At 37.3% G+C, this 27998-nt stretch overlaps 1 protein-coding gene and 2 long non-coding RNA genes across 3 annotated transcripts; 1 reads left to right on the top strand and 2 right to left on the bottom strand.

Annotated features, from left to right (window-relative positions):
* Positions 1-27997, bottom strand: mafgb (MAF bZIP transcription factor Gb). Its single transcript, NM_212941.1, is given in 3 exon segments — positions 1-2254; positions 4984-5051; positions 27964-27997. Coding segments are annotated over 2 exon segments (516 nt in total). The 5' UTR covers positions 5020-5051; positions 27964-27997; the 3' UTR covers positions 1-1774.
* Positions 3919-12799, top strand: LOC147834939 (uncharacterized). The gene is made up of 3 exons (XR_015503074.1): positions 3919-4363; positions 10348-11119; positions 11484-12799. It is a non-coding gene; the product is annotated as an uncharacterized LOC147834939 (long non-coding RNA).
* On the bottom strand, positions 23454-25828 carry LOC147841926 (uncharacterized). Its single transcript, XR_015503086.1, has 2 exons — positions 25469-25828; positions 23454-24880 (listed from the first exon to the last, which is right to left on the bottom strand). It is a non-coding gene; the product is annotated as an uncharacterized LOC147841926 (long non-coding RNA).
* Position 27998: the final 1 nt, after the last annotated feature.

The following is a 27998-nucleotide window of genomic DNA, read 5'->3' as shown; positions in this document are numbered from 1 at the left end:
TTTTTTTTTTAAACGTTTTATAAATAATGCAAGATACTCTGTCGTTTTTTTTCTTTATAAAATTCAAGACTCCACCATATAGACAAAGATTCTTAGAATACGTTACGCAATGTCACAGCAACAAAGTTATGGTAAAGCTTGTGAGATTTCACCAGTTTATGTCACCTGACGGTCCGACTTTCAGAGGCAGAAGTAAAAAAAAAAAGATATAAATAAACAAAACCAACACAGAACATAAATATTCTTCAATTCTCAAGACGACGGGACTTGTGCGAAGCTCACACATCAAGACAATAAAGAAAAACAAGTCACAACCGCCGCATAACATCAACATGTTATTGCCTTGCCGATAAAAGCACCTCCTGTCCTGAAGCGGACGCCTGGAGCTCATAAACTGGTGGCAGATTCTGATATAGCTACCATATGAACAACATCAGCTGATTCGACTCCGCCTCCTCTCCTCACACCCCTCAGTGATTGGTCAGTGCATAAACGAGGCTCAGGTAAAGGGAGCTTCTCATTGGCTGACGCTCTCCCACCATGGAAAGCTCCTCCTTCAGTTCCACGCCAAAAGAGTTTGGAAGTCTGAACGGTTTAAAGTGTTTTGTGCCTGCAGTCCGTAAACAAAAGGACGGAAACATGGCGAAACAGTATATATATATATATATATATATGTATATATCCGACGAGAAAAGAAACACCGAACGCCGTATAAAAAGTACAGTAAACACTGAATGATCACATATAAATAAAACACTTGGACCCCATGTGAAAAACACAATACAAAGTCGCCAATAATTGTACAAAATTACAAATGTCACAGCACACACACAGATCCACCAAGAGAGAATTTGGCTGCATGTTTTTCGCATTTCGTAATTTGGAGATGTTTTGGAAGCCCAAGTGAATCACCGTCCGTGATGTGCTTTCCGTGTTTTGTGAGCCACATTAGAGAGTTTTAATGGGTGTTCATCGGCCTGCGAGAGCGCCTCCCACACCTGAAGCCTCATGCACTAGAGCTGCTTCCAGCAATCCAGGCATCGCCAATCTAGAAACCGTTCGACACAGAGTCTGAGACCTTACCAATTCATTGCGATTCTGTCTTGAATAGATTTTGAGTTCAGTTTTTACCAACAGATGGCGCTCTAGGCTTTAGTGTGCGGTTTAAAAGTGTTTTGCTGTTAAAAACTGGCCAACAGCGCCGTCTGCTGTAAAAAACTAGCCTAAAGCACTATCTTCTGTCCAAAACTGGTCTCGAGCGCCACCTGCTGTAAAAATCTAGCCTAGAGCGCCATCTGCTGTCCAAAACTAGTCTTGAGCGCCATCTGCTGTCCAAAACCAGTCTAGAGCACCCTCTGCTGTTTAACACTAGCCTAGAGCACTTTCTGCAGTCCAAAACTACCTCAGAGCGCCATCTGCTGTTAAACACTAGCGTAAAGCGCCATTTGCTGTCTAAAACTAGCCTAGAGCGCCAGCTGCTGTTATACACTAGTCTAGAGCGCCATCTGCTGTCCAAAAATAGTCTAGAGCACTGTCTGCTATTAAACACTAGCCTAGAGCCCTATCTGCTGTCCAAAACTAGCCTAGAGCGCCATCTGCTTTTAAAACTAGCCTAAAGCGCCATCTGCTGTCCAAAACTAGCCTGGATCACTATCTGCGCTTCAAAATTTATTCCAGAGAGAATCGCGATTGATTCCATAAATGTAAGAAACAATCCATGCATTCCTGGCTGCAGCTCTATGGTGCACTGACCAACCTTCTACTGTATGCGCTACTAAGACCTGGCGTCGGTCTTGGACTTTACTATGGTGATCACACTGGTGGCTCCCACCTTGCCAGGGATCAGGGGCCCGATGACGGAGGCCAGGGGCCCGCGGGGGGACACGGGCACGGCTGCGGTGGACACGGGCACCACCGGCCCTCGCGCCACAGTTCTGGCAAAGCTCTGCAGAGCCTCGTATTTGGAGCGCAGCGCGTCCAGCTCCACTTTCATACTGGCGTTTTCTGAAGCAAGCTTCTCCACCTCCTGCTGGAGCTCCGCCTTCTGGCGCTCCAGCTCCTCTTTCTGCGTTACGCGCTTGACTCGGCAGCTAGCGGCGTAGCCTCGGTTCTTGAGCGTCCGCCGCCGCTGCTTCAGCTGCAGGATCTCCTCTTTGGACAGGCCGCGGAGGTGCTGGTTGAGCTCGCGCACCGACATCGACACCAGCTCATCGTCCGTCAGACTTGTCCCGTTCTCGCCGGGCTCCCTCTTCACCTGACACACACACACACACATGGAGAGATCGCTTAGAAATGTGCTGCAGTAAATCAGTAAATAAACACATGCAATGATGGGCTCTAAAATCAGAGGATTTCTGCACGCTCAGATTTGGTGTGGGCTTATGAATGGGTCGCGACCTCCACTAGGAGTCACCAAACACACTCTATGATGACCAATTTTTATGTGCATGACGGATTATCGCATTAAAAATGCTAAATGAAAACACCAATATGAGTATCACTTTTGAAAATGTGAATATGTTTATGCACATAACTCTTATAATTTTTTTGATAAGAAAAAATGGAGTTTGCATGTTCTCCCAGTGTTGGCGTGGGTTTTATCTGGGTGCTCCGGTTTCCCCCACAGTCCAAACACATGTGCGATAAGGAAAAGATTCCCAGACCTTTCAGCTCGCGACCCTTAAATGTACAATTCCAGACTCGCGACCCCTAATATCCTCTGAGGTGGTTATAAATATTCAAACCTTGCAACAGTGCACGCACACCAATACACCTAAATCTATTTTTGTTTCATTTTGGAGAACGCCACTCAGAGAACTTCCTCTGCATGGAGTCGTAGCCTTTATTGATGTAAAGGTGTCAGAAAGTTTAACCTGGTGCCATAGAATCAATCTGCTGCCTCTGATGCTATTGATGTCTCTTTAATATAACATTATCACCCCAGGGGTCGCAATCTTTGAAAAAAACATAAAGGCTGATGCTTTTCATTTGCATATTGTTTTTTAATGCAACTATTAACTACTATTTGTTCTTCTGTAGGACATGGATAAACATGGTAATTGTAATAGTTTAATGAAATTAATTAGATTTTTGGAAATCACCAAGCGATTGTCTCGTAAGCCCCCAGAGGTATAAAAGAACTAAGATGAGGGAAAATTAATGAATCAATCAAAAAATGCACATTAGGGATTAGGGAAAACGATACCACTTATTATTTAAAATATTAATGTAATTTTTCAAAATAATATTCTTAAAAAAAAACATGTAAATAAATATATATATTAATATATATTAATGCAGAAGTGTGTGACTTGCGTGTGTTGAGTACGTAAGTTATCTGAAAGCCACATGATCACTCACGTCACGTTCTGCCGCAGATTGACGTCTTGTATACAATGCGTCACTGACAATCCTGTACACAGCGCTAAAACATTTAGTTATTCAGAAATTATTAAAATATCGATACTTTAAAAAAATATCGATACCAAATTAAAATCTTCTAAATATCGATACTCGAGCATCAATGTGCACATCCCTAATGCACATAAACTCTGCTGTGAACAAATTTAGAGACTTAACAGTGTGTGTGATGTGCTCTAGTTTTTCACAGTGTGTGTGATGGGACACATTCATGACTTTGCAGCATTTCCAGTACATTGTAAAACATCTGAAATGTTGTTTTGCTTTTTGTTATTTTCTTTTATCTATTTTTAAGTCAATATTACTAGCCCCCTTCAACACTAGATCTGCCGAGGGGGTTATTGTGACCGTTTTAAATGTTCAATTGAATAACTCTTGAAATAAAACACATATATCTATAATACTTTGACTTTTCTCAAATATGTGTATATTTCTTCATAACACTGTTATTTAATATGTTATATATGTTAGGGTTAGGTTTTTTTTTTTTTTTTTATTAAAATAACAACAACAAAAAAAAAGCTACCAGTATTTCTATCTTTAAATACCAAAACGGTCACACTGCCGAATGCATTGCAGTGTCTGCTACTTTTCCCTATGACATTGAATATGCGTGCCACTTTTGCCTAGCAACTTTCGGCTAATATAAACATGACTTTCTGATAGCAAAACATCACTTTACTTCAGATATGTCTTCCTAAACAGCATATTCGGCGCTGCAAAAAAAGCCTGCTCTCCTGCTAGTCAAAGTAAAAAAATGAAAGTGAGGCGCAGACATTCACAGGTCTAACAGCCTAACTATAGGCTGTATTACCAAAAAAGATTGCACTTTCAGAGGGATAACTTGATGAAATATGACGACAGACATCCAAAGCTCAATTATAATATCTCAATAGAAGCTTTGAATGTAAATATGATGTGACAATACGACGTCTTTCTCCCAGTGATGGGTTGAAGCTGGAAGGGCATCCGCTGTGTAAAACATGTGCTGGAGAAGTTGGCGGTTCATTCCGCTGTGGCGACCCAGATTGATAAAGGGACTAAGCCGAAAAGAAAATGAATTAATGAATATGACGTCTTATAGGAGAATGGTCACTGCATTGGTACTTCTAGTAGACTTCTGGTATTTCCAGTGTTAAGAATCTTTTTCTTCCCCTATTGTCTACAGAAGAATCAACTGTTGTCTAATGACTTGCCTAATTACCCTAACTTTACCCTAATTAACTTAGTAAAGCCTTTCAATGTCACTGTAAGCTCAACACTAGTGTCTAGAAGAATATCTAGTCTAATATCATGTGCTGTCATCATGGAGAAGACAAAATAAATCAGTCATTAGAGATGAGTTATTTAGAGTTTAGAGTTATTAAAACTATTATGATAAGAAATGTGTTGAGAAAACCTGTTAAACAGCACTTGGATGATATTTTTAAAAGAATTAAAACTACACAATTTTAAACTGTATATAAGTAAAGGTGACAAAGATCAGTGTGAACATTACTCTGAACGTCTACCGATGCTGATGCGGACAGACTGGATCAATAATAAGAGTTGACCTGAGCTCACCTTCAAGGCCTTGTTTCCTTTATTAGTGGTCGTCATGCCACGAGGAACCGCTGCCAAGCCACGCAGATCTGCAAAACACACACACACACACACACACACACACACACACACACACACACACACACACACACACACACACACACACACACACACACACACACACACACACACACACACACACACACAGCACAGGTCAGAGAAGAGCAAATATCACACACAAAAATATATCTTATCATCACACAAGTCAGCTCATATCCTGATAACTGTATGTCATCTTTTCCACTGATGAGTTTGCTGTCATTTCTTTAATTTGTGTTTCAATTTTTGTCTCAGTGATATTTTTCTAATTAGGAGCAATTATTAAACTGTATTTACACTGGTATAGACACTAAATACTGAAATTCTGGTACTGTCACAAGCTCAGTCATACAATATATACAATTGAAGCCATTAAATTTGAATTCTTTTATATTTTCCCCAATTTCTGATTAACAGAGAGAAGATTTGTTCAGCACACTATTAAACATAATAGTTAATTAATATTAAATTAATAAATACTAACATTACATTTAAACTAAACATTTAAAAGCATAACTAGGGTAATTAGGGTAAAGTTAGGGTAATTAGGCAAGTCATTGTATAACAGTGGTTTGTTCTGGAGACAATCCAACACTAATATTGCTGAAGGGGCCAATAATATTGACCTTAAAATGGCTTTAAAACTATTAAAATACTGCTTTTATTTTAACAAAAAAAATAAAACAAATAAGACTTTCTCCAGAAGAACAATTATTAGAGGAAATACTGTGAACAACTCCTGAATCTGTTCAACATCATTTGGGAAATATTTGAAGAAGAATTGCACAGGAGAGTGAATAATTTCGGCCCTTAACTGCTTATGGTCACATTGCAGAGACGCGGAATGTGGAATTCTGGGAATCTGCAGGTTTCAGAGCTGCGTTAACAGCAAATGAAAGCAAAACACTGCGGAAATCTCCTTCCACGTGTCAAAGCAACCAAAAAAACTAAAAACACTGGACTAGTGAAAGTGATAACGCTAAACCCACGACTTCCTGTTTCAGACTTCCTCTGCGGTTGAGGCGGTTGAACGCTTAATGTTCTACAACACCTTCTCTGCATCTGAGCATCGCTGGTGCCTGATTGGCTGCTGAGGAGCCAATAAGAGGAAGGAGAAGTGCTGATGGGGAAGTGTGTTTTGGGCTTCGGTCCAGGGGATTTACCAGCGCTGATGATGAAGGGCAACAGACAGAGATCAGACGCTGGAAAAGAGGATCTTACACACACACACACACACAGCCCCTAAAACAATCACCGTCTGAACCACATTATCAGCAAACACTACTGCAAACACATCAAATTGTTCGCCCAAGTGCTGTTTAGTAGAGAAGTTCATGTCTTCAACACATTTCTAAACAAAATATTTCTAATAACTGATGTCTTTTGTCTTTGTCATGAAGACAAAGACACTAGTGTTCAGCTTAAAGTCACATTTAAAGATGCAGCTAGGGTAATCAGGGTAAAGTTAGGGTAATTAGGCAAGTCATTGGACAACAGTGGTTTGTTCTGGAGATAGTTGAAAATAATACTTTCTTAAGGAGGCTAATAATATTGAGCTTTTAATTAATAAAAAATTAAAAACTGCTTTTATTCTAGCCGAAATAAAACTAATAAGACTTTCTCCAGAAGAACAAATATTAGAGGAAACACTGTAAACAATTCCTCAATCTGCTCAACATCATCTGGGAATTTAAAAAATATATATATATAATTTTAATAATATTGTCTTCAACCCTCAAATACAAACGCACACACACACACACATCTACAATGACTCCCATTCAGGCGTTTGAGGGTGTGATAAAGAGTCGTCATTGTTCCTGACACCAGTGGCATCATGGGATACCAGTGTGCGATTGTGCACATTCCTGAACCACAGTCAAGAGAGACAGAATCAAAGTCCTGATCCTGGATCAGACACCAACAGGACAGCAAAATCTCAAAAATATGTGCTCAATCTATTTCTGTGCCCCATAATATCTGTTTTCTCCCCAATGTTTTTACTTCAAATGTACTGGATTCAAGGTACTGTAACTAAATTTTAATTATAAAAAAATCATAATCAATCAAAATGTAACAATTTAATCAACTATTATCTATTAAATTAGTTTTTCTACTCGTGTTCGAGTAGAAATATGGATTCACTTACTGTTTACTCACTAAAATGATCCTTTAAAAACTGAATTTATGCATTCTCCTTCAGCTTAGTCCCTTCATTCATCAGGGGTTACCACAGCGGAATGAACCACCAACTATTCCAGCATATGTTTTACACAGCGGATGCCCTGTTCTTCCAGATGCAACCCAGTACAGAAAACACACACACACACACACACACATACACACACACACACGCACACGCACACGCACACGCACACACACACACTCATACACTACGACCAGTGTAGTTGATCATTTCCCCTATAGCGCATGTGTTTGGACTGTGGGGGAAACCGGAGCACCCGGAGGAAACCCACACCAACACGGGGAGAACATGCAAACTCCACACAAAAACACCAACTGACCCAGCCGGGACTTGAACCAGAGACTTTCTTGCTGTGAGACCACAGTGTCAACCATTATGCCACCGTGCCGCCCAACTGAATTCATAAAAATATTTTAATTAAATCAAAGAAAAATAATTGAACAAATAAACAATTAACAAATCTTAGCCTTGTCATTAAATAAACCCTGAATAAGGTATTTTAGGCTCCCACAGGTAATGTGCTGTTTATGTAAAGCCTGCTGTTAGTGGCTGGTCTGAACACCAGATCGATGCTGCTTCTTCAGGAAAGCCTCTATAATTAGGCTTCATTATTCACGTAATTAAGCTCAAAATAAATAAACCCTGTGCTGACCTGAAGAGGTACTGGTTAACCATCCTGACCAATCCCTTCTTTAACAAACACTTTCCCGGAAGACTGGTGAGAAGATCCTGTCAGTGATGAGAGAGACAGGCGGACAGACTGACCGACAAACAGACAGACAGATGGAGATACAGACGGATAGATAGATAGACATTTACATTTAGTCATTTAGCACACAGATAGATAGACAGACAGGTGGATACAGACAGATGAACAGACAAAAAAACAGAGAGACCGAACGAACCACAGACAGATAAATAGACAGAAAGGAGGAAACAAAGACAGACGGAAAGAGAAAGACAGACAGACAGACAGACAGACAGACAGACAGACAGACAGACAGACAGACAGACAGACAGACAGACAGACAGACAGACAGATAGATAGATAGATAGATAGATAGATAGATAGATAGATAGATAGATAGGCAGATAGGCAGACAGAGACAAAAACAATCAGACAGACAGGCAGACATATAGATAGATAAATAGAGACAGATAGAGATACATGCATACAGACAGACAGGTAGAGAGACAGACAGACAGACAGACAGAAGGAACCTCAGAGACAGAAAGAATCAAACAGAAAGACAGACAGATAAAAATACAGACAGACAGACAGACAGACAGACAGACAGACAGACAGACAGATAGATAGATAGATAGATAGATAGATAGATAGATAGATAGATAGATAGATAGATAGATAGATAGATAGATAGATAGATAGATAGATAGATAGATAGATAGACAGACAGAAGAAACCACAGAGACCGAAAGAATCAGACACAGAAGAAACCACAGAGACAGAAAAAATCAGACAGACAGACATATAGATAAATAGACAGACAGATAGAGATACATGCATACAGACAGACAGGTTGATAGACACACAGACAGACAGAAGAAACCACAGAGACAGAAAGAATCAGACAGACAGACAGACAGGACACAGACTGAGGACTGAATTTCTTTCAACAGTGACTTTCAGTGAGTTTAATAGTGAACTTCACAGCTTGACAGCGTCAGTGAGATCGGCAAATTCGGCTTTCTAAAATTCATCATTTGAAAAATAAAAACACATCAAATCATAAATCTCACACAATTTAAGAAATCTTTGAGCTCCATCAAAGGTTGATTTTCCTCAATTCATGGAAACGTCACATGTTTTAATTTATTTTTTAATTATGTTTTAGCCATCAAAATGACAGAGCTTAGTATTTACTGTTGCAGTGATGAACAACAGAATATGAGTATATGACTTTTAGAAAAGCTCTTTTAAACACTTCCTCTTTGCTGCAAATAATAATAATTATAATAGACGTTTACATTATTATTACAAAACTATCTGAACATTTCTATCCACAAGTACATTTAACAAAAAACACACTAATATATATTATACATATATTGGGCCAGTAATTGTAAAGTTATTTCTGGATTTGCTCATTTGACAATAGTTTAAATCATTGAATATCTCCTTCATAAATAATATGAACGGCAGCATTACAGAGAGTTGTGTGTTTGTGTCAGACAGATGAAACAGATCTGAGACGAAGTTTCTCAGAGGACACACAGGTTAATATAATGACACACACACACACACACACACACACACACACACACACACACACTCTGTTTAATATTCATCTGAGACGAGAGGACACCCGCTGCTGGACGCACAAAACACATTAACTCTGATAAAGGACTTACACCGTCCTCTCGCTGCCAATGTGTGTGTGTGTGTGTGTGTGAGAGAGAGGAAGAGGACGGCTGCTGTTGCCGTGGTAATAAAAGATTCTTCCTCACTGACCCAAAGACAGTCACAACAGAAACAGAAAGTTTATAATATCAGAACCATCATCACCACACACAGGACATGCTCACACACTAGAGCTGCACGATATTGGAAATCGAGCTTTGCAATATTTTTTATTGTGTGATATATATTGCGATATTAATACAGTTTCACACAATGACTTAATATCTCTATTAGGAAGGAATGTGTAATGTTTGATGGATTGGGATGGTTCTGCAGTGGGAGTGCATCTCCATAAAATCAGATAAACCATCTTTAACATTTTTGGGGTCCCCAGACAGGTTTTTGTCGTGGTCTACGCTTGCAGAGCGAATCTGCATTTGTATGTGTTGAGTATTTTGATGCACGTGTTTAGTTAGAGATTGATGAATTAATGATTATGGGTAGGTAGGTAGCACAATTGCCTCAGAGCAAGAAGGTCGCTGGTTGGATTCTCGGGTGGGTCAGTTGGCATTTCTGTGTGGAGTTTGCATGTTGGTGTGGGTTTCCTCCGGACGCTCCGGTTTCCCCCACAGTCCAAACACATGCGCTATAGGGGAACTGATCAACTACACTGGCCGTAGTGTATGAGTGTGAAAGAGTGTGTATGGGTGTTTTTCAGTGTTGGGTTGCAGCTGGAAGGGCATCTGCTGTGTAAAACATGCTGGAATAGTTGGCGGTTCATTCAGCTGTGGTGAGCCCTGATTAATAAAGGGACTAAGCCGAAAAGAAAATGCATGAATGAGTGAAATATGACTTCTTTCATGATTTCACACAGGAACACCAACGCCTGCTGCATGACATCACTTTGTTGCAGAGACGCTATTGGTTAAATGCCGGCAAAGTAGAAGACGTAAACCGCTTGAAGCGGAAAGTGCGTTCTGGAGGTATTATAAAGTTGATGACGACAACATTGTCGGAGCAAACTGTGAGATATGTGAACTTGGCATTGCCTGCCAGATATTTTAAGTTGAGGTGCGGTTTGCTTTTATAATATATTTACTGTTGCACAAAAGTCCAAAAGTGAAAAAAACTGAGTCATTTATTACTTGACAGAAGTGCTCTGTTTGTTAAAAGAGTTGTTGAATGGTAAAATAAGATGAATAAAATAAAAAATAAGGAACATCTGGATCTGTTTCTTGGCTCTTTTTTATTTTTTTATGTATTATAGAAGTATCGGATCAGGTTTCAGTATCGGCAGACACTCAACATCAAATGACTCAGACTCGAGGGCAAAAAAACCTGATTAGGACATCCCTAATAACAACCTATAAATACAGTGAAGAAAAAATTACATTTCAAGAGTTCGCCCTTAGCTGATGAATGATTATAAAGCATGTTTGGCATGCTGTCCCAAGAGAGAGCCCTGAGCTTGTGAGATCCTCGAGCCAGGGGTTCCCCCCCGTTGCAGGGCGAGAGGGCAGTCTGAGTTCAGGTAGGTCTCGAGAACTCCCCTGCTTGATAACGGTAAATGTAGATCATGAATAGCTGATGCTGATGCTGAATTCAACGCTTGTCTATGATGTCGATTTGGTTTTGTCAGTTTACTTATGTTACATGGTTTTGGTCTGTGGGAAGAAACCAGAGAGCTCGGGGAAAACCCACGCAAACATGGGGAGAACATGCAAACTCCACACAGAAATGCCGACTTGGCCAGGTAAGATCAGAGTCAGTGACATTCTTGCTGTGAGGCAATAAGGCTAACCATTGGGCCTCCGTGCTGCCCTAACAAGGAAAGGGGAGGAGTAGGAGTGGAAGGGGGATTCTTCAAGACGAAGATGGCTAAGGTAAGATACTCTGGTTATTTATAGTGATTTAGGAATCATCTCATTGGTGAATCATGGGTTAGCTCAGGGGTGTCAAACTCAATTCCTGGAGGGCCGAAGCCTGCACAGTTTAGTTCCAACCCTGCTCCAACACACTTACCTGTAGGTTTCAAACAAGCCTGAAGGACTCAGTTAGTTTGATCAGGTGTGTTTAATTAGGGTTGGAACTAAACTGCAGAGCTGCGGCTCTTTTGGAACTGAGTTTGACACCTGTGGGTTAGCTGATTAGGACCAGCTGCTATCAATCATAAGCGTGTGCTCCTCTCGAAATTAGTTTAGAAATAAACTTCACAAAGAGTTTTATCGTTTCCCGAGTCTAACAGTATTCCAGTATAGTAACTGAATGATAAAAATAAATCAAATCAATCATAGTTATGGTCACAAATGGCACAATATCTTGTACTTGAATGCTTTTAAAATCATTATACAATCACAATAGCCTACTGGTTAAGTGCACCATAGTGCGAGTTAGTGGGAGTTTGATTCCCGCCTCGAGGTCCCATGCCCATCCTTTCCCTCTCTTTGCTCCCAATGCTTGTCTGTCTGTCTGTCCTTCACTATCCTGTTCCAATAAAAGATGAAAAACCCTAAAAAAGTTTTATATACAAAAAAAAACACACATGCAATTGATAAATATAATACAAACGCAATATTGCATATGTCCTGCGATGTGACTATTGCGAATGATCACATCACGATATCAATGTTGAAATGATATATTGTGCAGCCCTATTACACACACATACAAACAAAACGCTGCCTTGTGTTGCTTTATATATACACATATATATCAGTCCTCTATAAAGCATATTTACCAACAATCCGGTTAAAAAATAAATTATTAGCCATCCTGTGAAATTGTAATTACTTTTCAAATATTTTCCGTGTTGTTTAACAGCACTTTGTCACAGTATTTCCTCTTGCATGTTTTTTCTAGAGAAAGTGTTACATTTTGGCAGCAATAAATGTAGTTTTAATAAAAAATAAATAAACAAATTGAAGCTCAATATTATTAGAACAAACCACTCCTGCCTAATTACCCTTAATTGTTTAATGACCCTAATAATTAAGCCTTTAAATGTCACTTTAAGCTGAATACTAGTATCTCAAAAAATATCTAGACAAATGTGGTGTGCTGTCATCATGGCAAAGATATCATTTTATTCAAAAAGGTGCACGTGTATGCGTATATATTTGTGTATGTATATGTGTGTTTATGTGCATGTGTATATGTGTGTGTATGTATTTGATGTAAAGGTGTATGTGTGTGTGTGTATGTAAATGCATGTGTATATCTGTCTGTCTGTATGTATATGTGTGTATGTGCATGTGTATGTCTGTATATTTGTGTATGTATTTGCGTGTGTGTATGTGCATGTGTATGTCTGTATATTTGTGTATGTATATGCGTGTGTGTATGTGCATGTGTGTGTGAGAGAATGAGTAGAGAGAGGCAGAGGGTGTTTGCGGAGCTCTCGGTCAAAACTGCCTCCTCGACACATTTGCGGATCTGAGCGGAGGGCGGCGGGATTGGGGTCGAGAAAAGAACTGAACTCAGCAGCCGACACCAGAAAACCTGCAATTACAAAAAGTTGTGCTGCGAGAGCTGGAGTGCAAATACAGCTGATTTACTGCAGCACTGAACACTTACTGCACCCTCTACAATACACCCCTTTAAACATCACTGCTCTGTGACATGACATTTGCTCTATTTCTATATAATATCAACAGTTAAGCCAGAAATTATTAATACACCGGGCAGATTTGGTGTAAATGTAAATAAAAGCAGAGAAATATTTTATTTTTTCCACAATGATGCTTTTGACATCGTCTTGCTATCTTTTCCCAAGCCCAGTACTGGGAAACACCCATACACACTCATTCACACACACACTCTTACACTACGGCCAGTGTAGTTGATCAGTTCCCCTATAGCGTGTGTGTTTGGACTGTGGGGGAAACCAGAGGAAACCCACGCCAACACGAGGAGAGCATGCAAACTCCACACAGAAACACACACTGACCTAGCCTCCAGACTTAAACCAGCGACCTTCTTGCTGTGAGGCCACAGTGCTGACCACTGAGCCACCGTCTTTTGTGTTATTATTATCAGAAAGTAAACCCATAAATCTAAGACCATTTTTGTTACTTAAAATAAGAATTAGATTAAATAAAATACATTTACAGTTAAAAATAAATGATTTAGTGTATAGTGTGTGTGTGTATGAATGTGTAGTGTGTGTGTGTGTGTGTGTGTGTGTGTGTGTGTGTGTGTAGCAGCAGCAGCTCCTGGTGGTTCTGTAAGTGGGTCTCTGCCTCTCTGACCTACTTCAGCCGGAGCTCAGTGTGAATGTTCTGCTCTGGACTGTAATGGATCTGATGTGGGTGGAGCTAACGTGTGGGAGTGGCAGATGAGGGTGTAGTTATGGGTCAGATGACTGCAGCCAGTGGGAGATTCGAGGAAACTCATTCACAGGTGAGCACAGGTGTGTGTGTGGCCTTTCCTGGAAGTGCAGTTTTAGGATTGTTAATCCTGCGTAAACACTGAGACGGTCTTCAGTTCCTAGAACCGACACGTCAGACACACTCACTCACACACACTTTTAAAGTGATTAATCTGAATGTAAAACAACAACAGAAAACACTTCTTATCTCTGTTTAATATCCCCACCCGACTGAAAAAAATATCTGTTTTTAAAATTGTAAATACGGACTTATTGTACATCATATAGTATAAAATTTTTATTCCATTTTGTATTTATTATTTGTTAAATAATTTAATAATTTCTTTATATTTTGTTTACTTTTCATTTACAAACCAGAACCGCTTTTGTTCTTATTTTAATAAATGATTTAAATGCTGACTTTAAAAATCTGTGTAATTCTGATTCATATATTTAGGCTGTAATATGAAGCAAAACAGGGACAATAAAAATAAAATTAGTACCTGAACAAAATAAAAAAATAAAGTAAAAAAAAATATGTAATTATTATATACACTACCGGTCAAAAGTTTGGGGTCAGTTTATTTATTTATTTATTTTCTTAAAGAAAATTATTCTGTTCATCAAGGCGGCATTTATTAAATGTAAAAGACTTGTTACATTGTTAAATATTTATTAAAATTTTAAATAACTGCTTTCTTTTTACATATAGTTTAAAATAATATTATTACCCCAGTCATTATTATCAATATTAGAGTGATTTGTGAAGGATCAGGTGACTCTGAAACTGGAGTAATGAAGCTGAAAATTAATCTTTAAATCACTGGAATAAATGATTAAATTAAATGATAAACTACTTTTGAACAGTTATTTTATAGTGCAAAAATATTTCACAATTTTACTATTATGCTGCATATTTTATGAAATAAATGCAGCCTTGTTGAGCAGGAGAAGCTTATTTTAAAACATTTTAAAATCTTACTGACCCCAAACTTTTGACCGGTAGTGTATATTTATTTATTATCGTTTATGTAATACACATACAGTTGAAGTCTGAATTATTAGCCCTCCTGTTTTTTTTTCTTCCCTAATTTCTGTTTAGTGGAGAGCAGATTTCTTCAACACATCTCTAATCATAACAGTGTTCATAACTCATCTCTAATAACTGATTTATTTTCTCTTTGTCATGATGACAGTAAATAATATTAGACTAGATATTCTTCAAGACACTTCTATACAGTTTAAAGAGACATTTAAAAGGCTTCACTAGAGTAATTAGGGTAACTAGGCAGGTTAGGGAAATTAGGCAAGTTATTGTATAGTGATGTTTGTTCTGGAGACTATCAGAAAAAAATAGCTTAAAGGGACTAATAATATTGACCTTAAAATGGTGTTTAAAACATTAAAAACTTTCTCCAGAAGAAAAAATATTATCAGACATACTGTGAATATTTCCTCAATCTGTTCAACATCATTTGGGAAATATTTAAAAAATAAAATAAAATTGAAAGGGGGGAGAATAATTCTGACTTCAACTCTACATAAAACAAGCTTTTTTTGCATATATTTAAATGCATTGATAATTTAAATCATATTTGTATGTAGCAGATTTATTTAAAATCTAAATATAAATAAACATTTTCTGAAATAGATGCATGCATGTATTTATATATACATGATAAATATACAGCACATACACATATAACCTTTTATTTTCGATGTGAATAATCGTGATTAGTCTTTCCCCAGCACAAAAAAAAATGTAATCTGTACAATATGCAAATTTAAAATATCAAAAGAAAATAACTCATTCATTCATTGTCCTTTGGCTTAGTCTACATTTCACAGGTTGCCACAGCCAATGAACCGCCAACTATTCCAACATATGTTTTACACAGTGTTAAACACCTATACACACTCATTCACACACACACTCATACACTACGGCCAGTGTAGTTGATCAGTTCCCCTATAGCGCATGTGTTTGGACTGTGGGGGAAACCGGAGCACCCGGAGAAAACCCACACCAACACCGGGAGAACATGCAAACTCCACACAGAAACACCAACTGACCTAGCAAGGACCAGTGACCTTCTTGGAAGGCCACAGTCGACACCATTGAGCTACAATAATTTAAAATTTTAATAAATAAATTATAATATTAATAGTATTATGTATATACATATTACTTGTACATATGTTATTATTTACATATACAATTTGTATTATTTTATTTCTTCCTATACGGGCTCTATCTTTGTCTTGTTTATTTTCTGCAGGCACTTTCATTCTACTTTTTTATCCTTGTTTTGCGCAACTGAACACACCGTGAAGAAACGCTTTTAGAAAGGCACTTGCTCAAAGTATAAAGTCAAATTTATGACGAGCAAACACCCGTGCCAATTTCACTAAAATCAAATCCTTCTGAAAGGTATTAAAATAAAAGAGAGCACATAAAAGGAGAATAAAATCAAAGATAAGCCTCGACTGCTGAATGTGAGGAGACAGACAGAAGTGTGTGAGCGACGAGAAAACTCAAAGGTGCAATTAGACGAGTGAAAGAGGAGTGAGCGGCGCTGGAGGACAGACACAGGTAGAGTTAACAGTGTGTGAGAGAGAAATCTCCTCAGCGCAGCACAAAAACTGCTCCGTCAGGAAGGCCCGTTTTTTATAGTAAGGGCTTTTTCCAGCAGAGAGACTCGTGGGTTAATGTGCTTCTGGGAGGCGCACACAGATAAACTTAACTAAATCTTATTTCTCCTCCTGCTCTGTCACGGGTCAGCACAAACATCAATAACACACACACACACACACACACACACACACACACACACACACACACACACACACACACAGAGAGAGAGAGAGAGAGAGAGAGAGAGAGAGAGAGAGAGAGAGAGAGAGAGAGAGAGAGAGAGAGAGAGAGAGAGAGAGAGAGAGAGAGAGAGAGAGAGAGAGAGAGAGAGAGAGAGAGACCAATAAAAAGATCAGTGATGCACCTGCAAACACACACACACCTAGATTATCTTAAATGAACCATTGAAAATATACTGATTTTTATTGTTTTTTATTACTGTTTTATCCCAAAATGTTGATTATTTAGTTAGTTTATTCTTATTTATTATTATTTTTATAGTCATAAATGAATAAATTGATATAAATAATACATTTATTGAATAATAATGTGATAAATGGAATAATTATATAGGCTATATTAAAATACAATCTGATATATTGAATAATAATAATAATAATAATAATATGATATATTATTTATATTTGTATTAAATTATCATGTGTATACTTTTTTTTACTACTACTGTTTATTGGGTTTTTTATTATATATATTGTCTTATTTTTATGTAAACTTTAAAACTGCTTTGGCAATAACAAACAGTGTGTGTGTGTGTGTGTGTGTGTGTGTGTGTGTGTGATGCAGGTCTGAGCAAATGACATGAGGAAAACAGAGAAAACTCACTGATCAATGTAGGAATCAATCACATTCGAAAACACACACACACACACACACACACACACACACACACACACACACACACACACACACACACACACACACACACGAAGGACAATGAATGAATGAATGAACAACTGCATCCAAAATAAAAGTTTGTTTTGACATATTTGCATAAACATGTAAACATTTGCTGGAATAGTTGGTGGTTAATTCTACTGTGGTGACCCCTGATAGAAAAAGGACTAAACCAAATGGAAAAATGAATGAAAATTAATGAATTTTGATAAACAGGAAAAATCAACAGAAACATGAGAAACATAACTTTTAGGTTTTTTTTTGTTTGTTTTGTTTTGTTTTTACAATAACTGGTTTGAATTGAAATGTATTGTTTTTCTATTTCTAAAGCTGTTCGGTGACCAAACTTGTATTTTAAATGGATATAACTGATTATAATTTTTTTTATTAAATGCAACAAAACAAATTGTCTAAATTCACTGACAAGGGGATAACCATTCATTTTCCAAAGGCGGTGTACTAATTTATGCTGAGCACTGTTATATAATAATATTTTATCTAGTGAAAAAAGTTTTTTTGTTTTTCTGTTTGGCCTAGAATAAAATCAGCTTTTTAATTAAATTAAATCTATTTTAAGGTCAATATTATTAGCCCCCTTAAGCAATATTTAATTTGGATTGTCTACAGAACAAACCACTGTTATACAATGACTTGACCAGAGTGACTGGGGGCCGGGCAGGGACCACTTGTACTTTTAAGGGACACATTTTAACATACATCACAAACTACTTAAACAATTATTCAAAGTTTTTTAATGCATTACTCTGCAGTCTTCATAAAGAATATCAATAAATAAATTAAACTCAAAATAATCTTCCATGTTAATTATTTGACAGGTAATTTTGTATTAGGATAACACATTTTAACATTCAACTACACCACGGCACATTTCAGCACCTGCAAACTTTAACAGTTGCAGCTGAAGCCAAATTTTTTGCCATCCTGTTCGTTTAAAATAATGTTTCCCAAGTGATCTTTAACAAACCAAGTAAATTTACACAAGTTTTCCAATAAAACATCAATAATTCTTCGTAATTCGTCATAATAAGTCTTATTTCTTATAGTTTGTCTTGAATAAATGCAGTTCTTATTTTTTTCGACTATTTTAAGGTCAGGATTATTAGCATTGTTAAGAAATATTAACGGTATATTTTTAATTATCTACAACAAACCAGTTATACAATAGCTTGACTAATTATCCTAACTTTCCTATTAAAATAACCTAGTTAAGTCTTTAAATGACACTTTAATCTGAACACAGCTATCTTGCTAAATAACTAGTAAAATATAATGCACTAACAGTCACCATGGGAAACTATGAAACTATTATGAAACTATTATGTTTGTAAACGTGTTGTAAATAAATCCTGTGTTGAAGACTCGTGCTTTATGACACGACATAAATGAATGAAGGCAAAACTAAACGAGTTGAATATGACTTTTACATGAGCGGGACTGTAAACTAGGTTTTATCAACATCTTACATCTGTTCTCCAGTACTTGCAGACTATTTGTAAATTCAAGACTGTATTTCCTAATGTAAAACGATGTACACTCAGTTTCTGATGAATAATAGCCTCATGCAGAGATGAGGACTTCATCTATTGAAAGTTTTAAAAATCGCAGAAGACTAGTGTAATCAACAGTGGACATTTTGATGACAACACAAAAAATAACTGAAGTTGAATTATGTTTTTTGTTAACTGTGTCAATTTGAGGCTTAACTTCTGACGAATGTGGGAAACTGATGCGCACAGCACCGTCACTGACAAAAGTCAAGGGAAAGCGAGTAACTAACTTGTCTAATTACCCTAGTGAAGCCTTTAAATGTCACTTTAAGCTGAGTATCTTGATGAATATCCAGTCTAATATTATGTGCTGTCATCATGACAAAAAGAAAAGAATCAATATCTTTCATTACAAATGAGTTATTAAAACTAATATGTTTAGAAACGTGCTGAAAAAAATAATAAAAAAATACATTTTCCATAAGCAGGCAAATTATGAACCGTTTACATTGCTTTTCCCCATGCATCAGACAAACTGGCATAACATGCAAATAAAAAAAGAAGATGAGAAGAAGATCACTGACTGAAGCATCTTATCAACAACACAACATGATCATAATCTGCCTGTGAAGCAATAAAAAACACGACAAGCAGAATCATGTGTTTTTCTCATCTTTATAGTTATTCATCTGCTTAATTCTCCACATTAAAGCGATCGTTCACCCAAAAATCAACATTAATTTATTATTTACTTAACTGATTCCAGACCTTTACACTGCAAAATGCTTTCCTTACTCAGAGTTTCTGTCTTGTTTCTAGTCCAAATATCTTCAAATTCTTAAATCAAGACGCATTTTTTCAGACAAGTACGAAATATTGTCTCGTTTTCAGAAATAATGAGTCAAAATTAAGTGAGAAAAATGATGTAAATTCAAAGCAAAAACTAGATAACATTTATTCCCCCACTGGCAGATTAGTTCACTCACTTTATTTTGACTCACAAGACAGTATTTTATACTTGTCTAGAAAAGGATTCTTGATATAATTATTTTAAGATATTTAAACTAGAAACAAGTCTAAAACTCTGAGTAAGAAAAGCTTTTTGCAGTGTACAAGTTTCCCTATTCTTTTGAACACGGCATCCACTATGTAAAACATATGTTGGATAAGTTGGCGGTTCATCCCGCTGTGGCGACCCCTGATAAATGAAGGGACTTAGCTGAAAAAATAAATAATAATCCAAAAATGCACATAAAAATAGGTGGTTAGAAACAGCTGTTGACTTCTATATTATGAAAAACAAATATTATTGAAGTCAATGGTTACAGGTTTCCAACATCCTTCAAAATATCTTCTTTAAAGTTCAACAGAATAAAGGTTTGGAACAAATACTAAATGGTGATTAAATGACGACAGCATTTTCATTTTAGGGTGAACTATCCCTTTAATGATGACCAGGATCATCTCCATCACTCATAATGTCAATCAAACCAGACACCTGGCCCAAAAAAGGTGCATCTCTTAAAAAGCCGTCTTTCTCCTTCCCCGTCTCCATTTCACTCTTTCGGAGGCTCATTTTTTTGGGCGTGTGGAGATTGCAAGAGCGAGCAACACTTCAACACTGCGGGTAAAAACTGCAGCAAAGCGCAGCCGAGATGATGCAACTGGAAGACATCGTCCTGCGCGCAACTCCAGGCAGAGCCCGACGCCATCAACCACTGCACAAAAACTCACAAACCCTCACTGCGGCACACCGTTTCCAAGAAAACACCACAGCAGTGCTCAAAACTTCATCTGGAGACACCGTAAAACACACAACAATCACACACCTGAGAGACTCAACGATGACCTGACAACAGTGTTGAGTGTTGAAGGGTTAGTTCACACACTCATTTTCATGTACTCAATATTTACTCTCCTTAAAGTTGAGTTTCTTTCTTCTGCTGAACACAAAAGAAGATGCTTTGAAGAATGCTGAAAGCCTGTAGATTGACTTCAATTGTAGGACAAACAAATAGCATTGAAGTCAATGGTTTCAGGCTTTAGCATTCTTCAAAATATCTTCTTTTGTGTTCAACACACTAAAGAAACTCATAAAGGTTTGGAACAAGCACTAAAGGCTGAGTAAATGATGACAGAATATTCAGTTTTGGGTGAACCGACCCCTTACATTTCAGCATTTTGACCTGCTGGAGCAGAAAACAGGTGAGAAATCCCACAGGTGCTGATCTGACCAGCACACACACTCACACACACACACACACACACTACAAACATTCAGATGATCACACACATGCTGTTGTGTAGGGTAGTGATTGTGTGTGTGAATCTTGCGGTGTGTGTGTGTGTGTGTCTTTAAAACTATGCCACTGTTCTGAGGCGCTGCGTTACTATACTTGAGCTCTATCTTACAGCGGATTTCATCATTGCTCAAAGAGGCCATGAAAAAAATAGACTTCATTGATCTACACACACCTCCCCTGGAAACACACACACACACACACACACACACACTCTTTTTTACATTAACTCAATCTGTAGGAACTTAAGGTTTGTGTGCGGAGCTCTTGGATTAAAAACACACAACGACCTCAAATAACCTTCATGTGTGTGTGGTAATGACCGCTGCGTGCGTGCGTGCACACACACACACACACACACACACACACACACACACACACACACACACACACATACAAATGAATTTAGTGGGTTAATGATCAGCATGCATTACCTGCTCATACACACACACAGAAGCATAAATGTAGTGTTAATGATCAGTGTGTGTGTGTGTGTTTACGCTACATTACCTGCTCATACACAAGCATGAGTCTAGTGTTGATGTTTGTTTGTGCGCACACACAAAACACACACACACTAACGCTCACTCACATCTCAGTGTCTTTCCTGGAGTTTCATCAACCCTCCACCGAATACACGTGCTCACACACACACACTTGGTCTCTCACAAACATACACACACACACACACACACACACACGGTCTCTCTCACAAACATACACAGACACACACACACACACACACACATTGTCTTTCTCACAAACATACACAGACACACACGCTAGAATGTGAGTGTGTGTGTGAATGTGTGTGTTTATATATGAGTGTGTGTCTGCATATATATACACACAATACACACACAAATGTATGTATACACACACACACACACACACACGTGTGTGTGTGTGTGTGTGTGTATATATATGTGTGTTTATGAGCGAGTCTGTGTGTGTGAGTAAAGTGCGTGTGGTGTGTGAGAGTCACCGATTCCCCCACAGAAGGTAATAAATCTCAGACTCATCTCCTGCACTGAATACTGAACAATGTTCATTTGTCCTCATAAGGCAGAGCGAGAGATATTTATTAAACACACACACACACACACGCACAGAGAGAGAGAGAGTTTGTGAAGGACACCTGTCCTCCAAACACTCATCACTCAAAGCGACAACTTCCTGTTAAAAATACCCTTCCCTAATAAATTAAGGATGTTTGGACAAAATAGGACAAATTCAGATGAAACGGACTTCCTGTTGAGAAGCAGAACACAATGAATCTCACCAAAACCCCTCAGATAAAAATAGAGCCGCAGATCACAAGGACATACAGATGCAATCAGGATTTTTCGCACACCTTCAATTTTTTTTTTCTTTATTAAATATTTCTCAAATGATGTTGAACAGACTCAGGAAATGTTCACAGTATGTGTGATAATGTTTGTTCTTCTGGAGAAAATCTTACTTGTTTTATTTTGGCTAGAATAAAAGCAGTTTTTAATTGTTTTAAAGCCATATTAAGGTTAATATTATTCGCCCCTTTAAGCTATTTTTTTCCAATAGTCTCCAGAACAAACATCACTATGACTTGCCTAATTTACTGTCATCATGGCAAAGAGAAAGGAAATCAGCTATTAGAAAGAGTTACAAAACTATAATGATTAGAAATGTATTGAAAAGATCTTCTCAACATTAAACAGAAATAGGGGAAAAAATAAACGGGGGCGAATAATTCAGGGGGTTTAATGATTCTGACTTTGACTGTTTATGATATTAAAAACACATTTAAACACATATACAGTGTTGAGCATAGAGGAGTTCACAGCTCAAAGAGAAAGAGACAGAGCGATAGATAGAAAGACTGCAGCTCTACTTTATTCTTCTCTAACACACACACACACACACACACACACAAATGCGCTACACAGAGCGAAAACGCAGCTCTACTTTATTCTCTAACCACACACACACACAGAAATAGAGAGCAGCTCTACTTTATTCATATCTAACACACACACACACACACACACACACACACACACACACATACACATACACAGAAAGAGGGAGAATGTAGCTCTAATTTATTTTTCTCTAACACACACACACACACACACACAAATGCGCTACACACAATCAAAGAGCGAAAACGCAGCTCTACTTTATCCATCTCTAACACACACATACACAGAGTGAGAGAGAAAGAGAGAGCAGCTCTACTTTATTCTTTTCTAACACACACACACGCGCACACACACATATACAAATGTATACTCTTACAAACACATAGATAGAAAAAGAGAGATTGCAGCTCTATTTTGTTCTTCCTAAACACAAATGCTCACACACACACACACACACACACACACACACACATACTAACATAAACACAAACACACACTAACACACACACACACACACACACGAACAGAGAGAGAGAAAAGAAGCAGCTCTACTTGATTAATTTCTAACACACATACACAGAAAGAGGGAATGCAGCTCTACTTCTCAGTTCTCTAACACACACACACACACACACAAGTATGCAAAAACATACACACAGAAAGCTAAGAGAGAGACAGAGAGAGAGAAAAAGATCACAGCTCTATTTTATTCTTCTTAAATACAACTGCTCACACACACACACACACACACACACACACACACACAGAGAGAGAACGCAGCTCTACTTTATTCTTCTTTTATTCTCTCTCTCTCTCTCACACACACACCAACTCATCTCCTATGTAGTCACATCACTCTGAATAAGAGGAAGAGTGTGTTTCAACTGGCAGAAGAGCAGAAAAACTACCTGTTCAGTTAAAAAGCAGAAGAAAAGAGGAAGAAGAGAAACTGCAATCTGTTGCAAAACCCTTACTGTAAATGCAAACCACTGCGTTTCTGTAGGTGACGCAACTCTCGCATCTGAAAAGTTGCAAGAGCAGCATGGAGCCTCGCTGCGGCTCATCAGCATTTAAAACATTTACACCTTTATTTAAGAGTAACCCGAGGCCAGACCTTCATCATCATCCTCATCCTCATCAGACGTCTTCGCCTCGCTCTCACAGCACAAAGATCACCAATAACCAGCGCAAACACCATCTGTCAAGCGAGAGGCTGCTTTTCTGGTTGTCTCAGCGCTTTCAGAGAATGCCTTAAAGACAAAAACCCCTCTCCTGCTCACCGCAGCTTCATCATGCGCTCGACCATCAGCAGATTTGAGTCGTCAGCGCTCCATCTTCAGCAGAAAGTACAGTGCTGATCAGATTACACCTCTCCACCGCAGCCTTTCACACACTAATTGCCCCAATATCACAATTAGCTGGAACTGTTACTGGGAGATTTCCGGTTAATGATGTAAACGGCCTCTTAAAAGGCTCTAAATGGATTTACATGGTTACATGTGGATATCACAGAGAAAAGAAACGGACTTCGTTGTGCTTGGCATGGTATTGATCTGAGCATCGTGGCTTGACATGCAAATGACCCCAACACACATCTACCATGTCAGAAGTGTGTGTTTGTTACACCTGTCAGAGATATTCACACACTGAATTAAATATAGGGTTAAACATATAGAAGAAAGGAGATGTGACTTATGGAAAAGATAATACAGCAACATTGATATTCCATAAAACAAGCATGTTAGATTATATTTAAAATGCAAGAAAAATGCTAATAAATAATCATTAAAAAATCATGGTTAAATGCATTTGAAACTACAGCAATTTTGATATTCCACAAATCAAGCATGCTAGAATGCATTAAAATATGGCCAGAAAAAAACTTTTAAAAAATGAAAAATTGGGTTAAAATGTAGCAAAAATTACGAATTAAAATATAAAAACGAAAAAAGTAGCAAATGATACAGAATTACTTTTTTTTTTTTTTTTTTTTACATTATCTTATTCTTTTTTTTATGTTAAAACTATTTTAAAAATACCAAAGGAAAATCCATAATAAATAATCTGCAAAAAATCCAAGTTAAATGCATCAAAATCTGATTAGGAAAAACGGACTATGTTGTGTTTAGCATGGTATTGATTTGAGCACTGTGGCTTGACATGCAAATGACCCCAACACACATCTACCATGTCAGAAGTGTGTGTTTGTTACACCTGTCGGAGCTACTCACACACTGAATTAAATAATAAGGTAAAAATGTAGAAAATAGAGGATGTGGAATATGGAAAAGATAATACAGCAACATTGATATTCCACAAAACAAGCATGCTAAAATGTATTTAAATGTTTAGAAAAAAAAAATGTAGCAACAAATATTAATTAAAAAAATTGTAAAAAATAAAAAAACTAATGTAGCAAATTATACAGAATTGCTGTTTTTTATTACTTTGTTTATTTTTTACATTTTATCTTAATTATCTTATAAAATGCAAGAAAAATGCTAAATAAATAATCATTAAAAAATCATGGTTAAATGCATTTGATAGTACAGCAATATTGATACTCCACAAAACAAGCATGCTAGAATGCATTAAAATATGGCCAGAAAAAAACCTCAAACACTTTGTTAAAAACAAAAAACAATAAAGCAGATTATACAGACTTACTATTATTTTAATTAATTTATTTTGTATATTTTATCTTAATTATCTTTTTTTTTTTTTACATAAAATGATTAGGAAATACCATAGGTAAAATACTAAATAAATACTAATAAAAAATCAAGGTTAAATGCATCAAAATATGATTAGGAAAAAACGGACTATGTTGTGTTTAGCATGGTATTGATCTCAGCATCGTGGGTTGACAGACATGCAAATGACCCCAACACATATCAGAAGTGTGCGTTTATTACACCTGTCAGAGCTATTTACACACTGAATTAAAAAATAAGGTAAATATGTAGAAAAAAGGGGACGTGGAATGTGATAAAGATAACACAGCAATATTAATATTCCACAAAACAAGCATGCTTTTTTATTAAAATATGGTCAGAAAAATAATTAAAAATGAAAATTTAGATAAATATAGCAAAAATATTTTTAATTAATTTGTTTATTTTTTTACATTTTATCTTATTAATCTTTTTTTATTTACACTAAATTATTGAAAATGCTAAATAATATATATTTTTTTAAATCAAGGTTAAATGCATCAAAATATGATAAGAAAAAAATGTTTTAGAAATGTTAAGTCAGGATAAAATGTATAAACGTATAGCAGTAAAATTAAATATAGCAATAAACAAAATATATCATCAATGAAGCCTAAAACTGCACAAATGCGAGGAGTAAGATGCAAAATAAAACTATATTTAGTGTAATATCAAGTGAAAATGCACCAAAGTGATCAGAACCAAGATAATATGCAGCAAGATGTGATACAGAATAGTCATTTATTTTATTTCATTGCATTTTCTTTGTTTAAATTTTTTACCTTCGTTGTAAAATGTAGAATTATATGACAGGAAAAATGCAACAACTAAAAACAAACGAACAAAAAAATAGTTTTAAATATGAAAAAATGACAAAAATATCTTCCATGTAAATCAGGAAAAAATGAAAACAATATAATGCAACAAAAAACAGGTTCAAATATAGCATGAATTGAAATATATGAATAAGCCTGATGATAAGATGCAACAGTGCAAAGGATTAAAGACGCAAGGAGAAACATAAAAAAGACAATATCAACTTAAAATGCATCAAAATATGATATAAAAAAATAAATAGTCATTAAAAATCTAACATTAATGAGTCGCCATTGATCTTGATTTTGCAAAATAAATCAAGTCAGCATCTAATGGGCAAAAATACTGATGATTAGGATCAAGACTGATGCACAGAAATGCTGTCTAGACTGAAGCATCAATTTACCACCTTCATAACGTCATTAAAACAGCCTAAACACACACACACACGCGCGCGCGCGCGGCAGATTCCGACCATAATCAATACCACTGATCACATCTATAGTGTACATAAAACTTCCAATATCGCATAAAGATCAATTATGAGCTGAACGGAATCACGTGCGGCTTTGTATCGCCGTTATTTATGTCTCCGCTGATGCGAGACCGTGACTGATGCTCCGTGCCTAGAAAGCTGCCCGGTTCCGCGCGCTCCGATGTGCCGTGTTGCCATGACGCCCCGGTGCCCGGGCTCACGTCAAACAAACACCGGCGATTGATGAATCAGCATCTTCCCGATCCGCTAAACCGACCATCAACACCGCAGATCTGATGATTTGAGCAGAATCCGCCGTAACGGAATTCACCTGTCAATCACCGGAGGATGCGCGCCAAACACTCCGGTAAACTAGTTCACCGACACACACACACACAATACAACCGACAGCAAAACAAGCATAGTACTTTCTGTACTTTCAATCAGCGTTTATATATAAGCTGTATTATTGTCTCTCTAACCCTAGTGTGCTCCCTACCTAGTGCTCGTTAAACCGTCCACAGCGAGATTCCCGCTGAAATGGTGATGATCTGAGGTAAACTAAACACCATCGCTATTCAGGTATTTGTCAAAAGTACTACGAGAATACCATCGCGGAATCACAGTACTTTCGCTGAGGGTGTAAACCTGTGGGTAACCCCCGCGGAAAACACTTAGAAGCGAGTAAATAAAGAGAAACGCACCTCGAACCCGGTGATCCGCTTCCCGCGCCGTCGGT

Source organism: Danio rerio, chromosome 11 (genome assembly GCF_052040795.2).
Source record: "Danio rerio strain M-AB ecotype USA chromosome 11, GRCz13ab, whole genome shotgun sequence".
Lineage (NCBI taxonomy): Eukaryota > Metazoa > Chordata > Actinopteri > Cypriniformes > Danionidae > Danio > Danio rerio.
The sequence above is the reverse complement of the archived record's forward strand: the minus strand, read 5'-3'. Positions and strand labels throughout refer to the sequence as shown.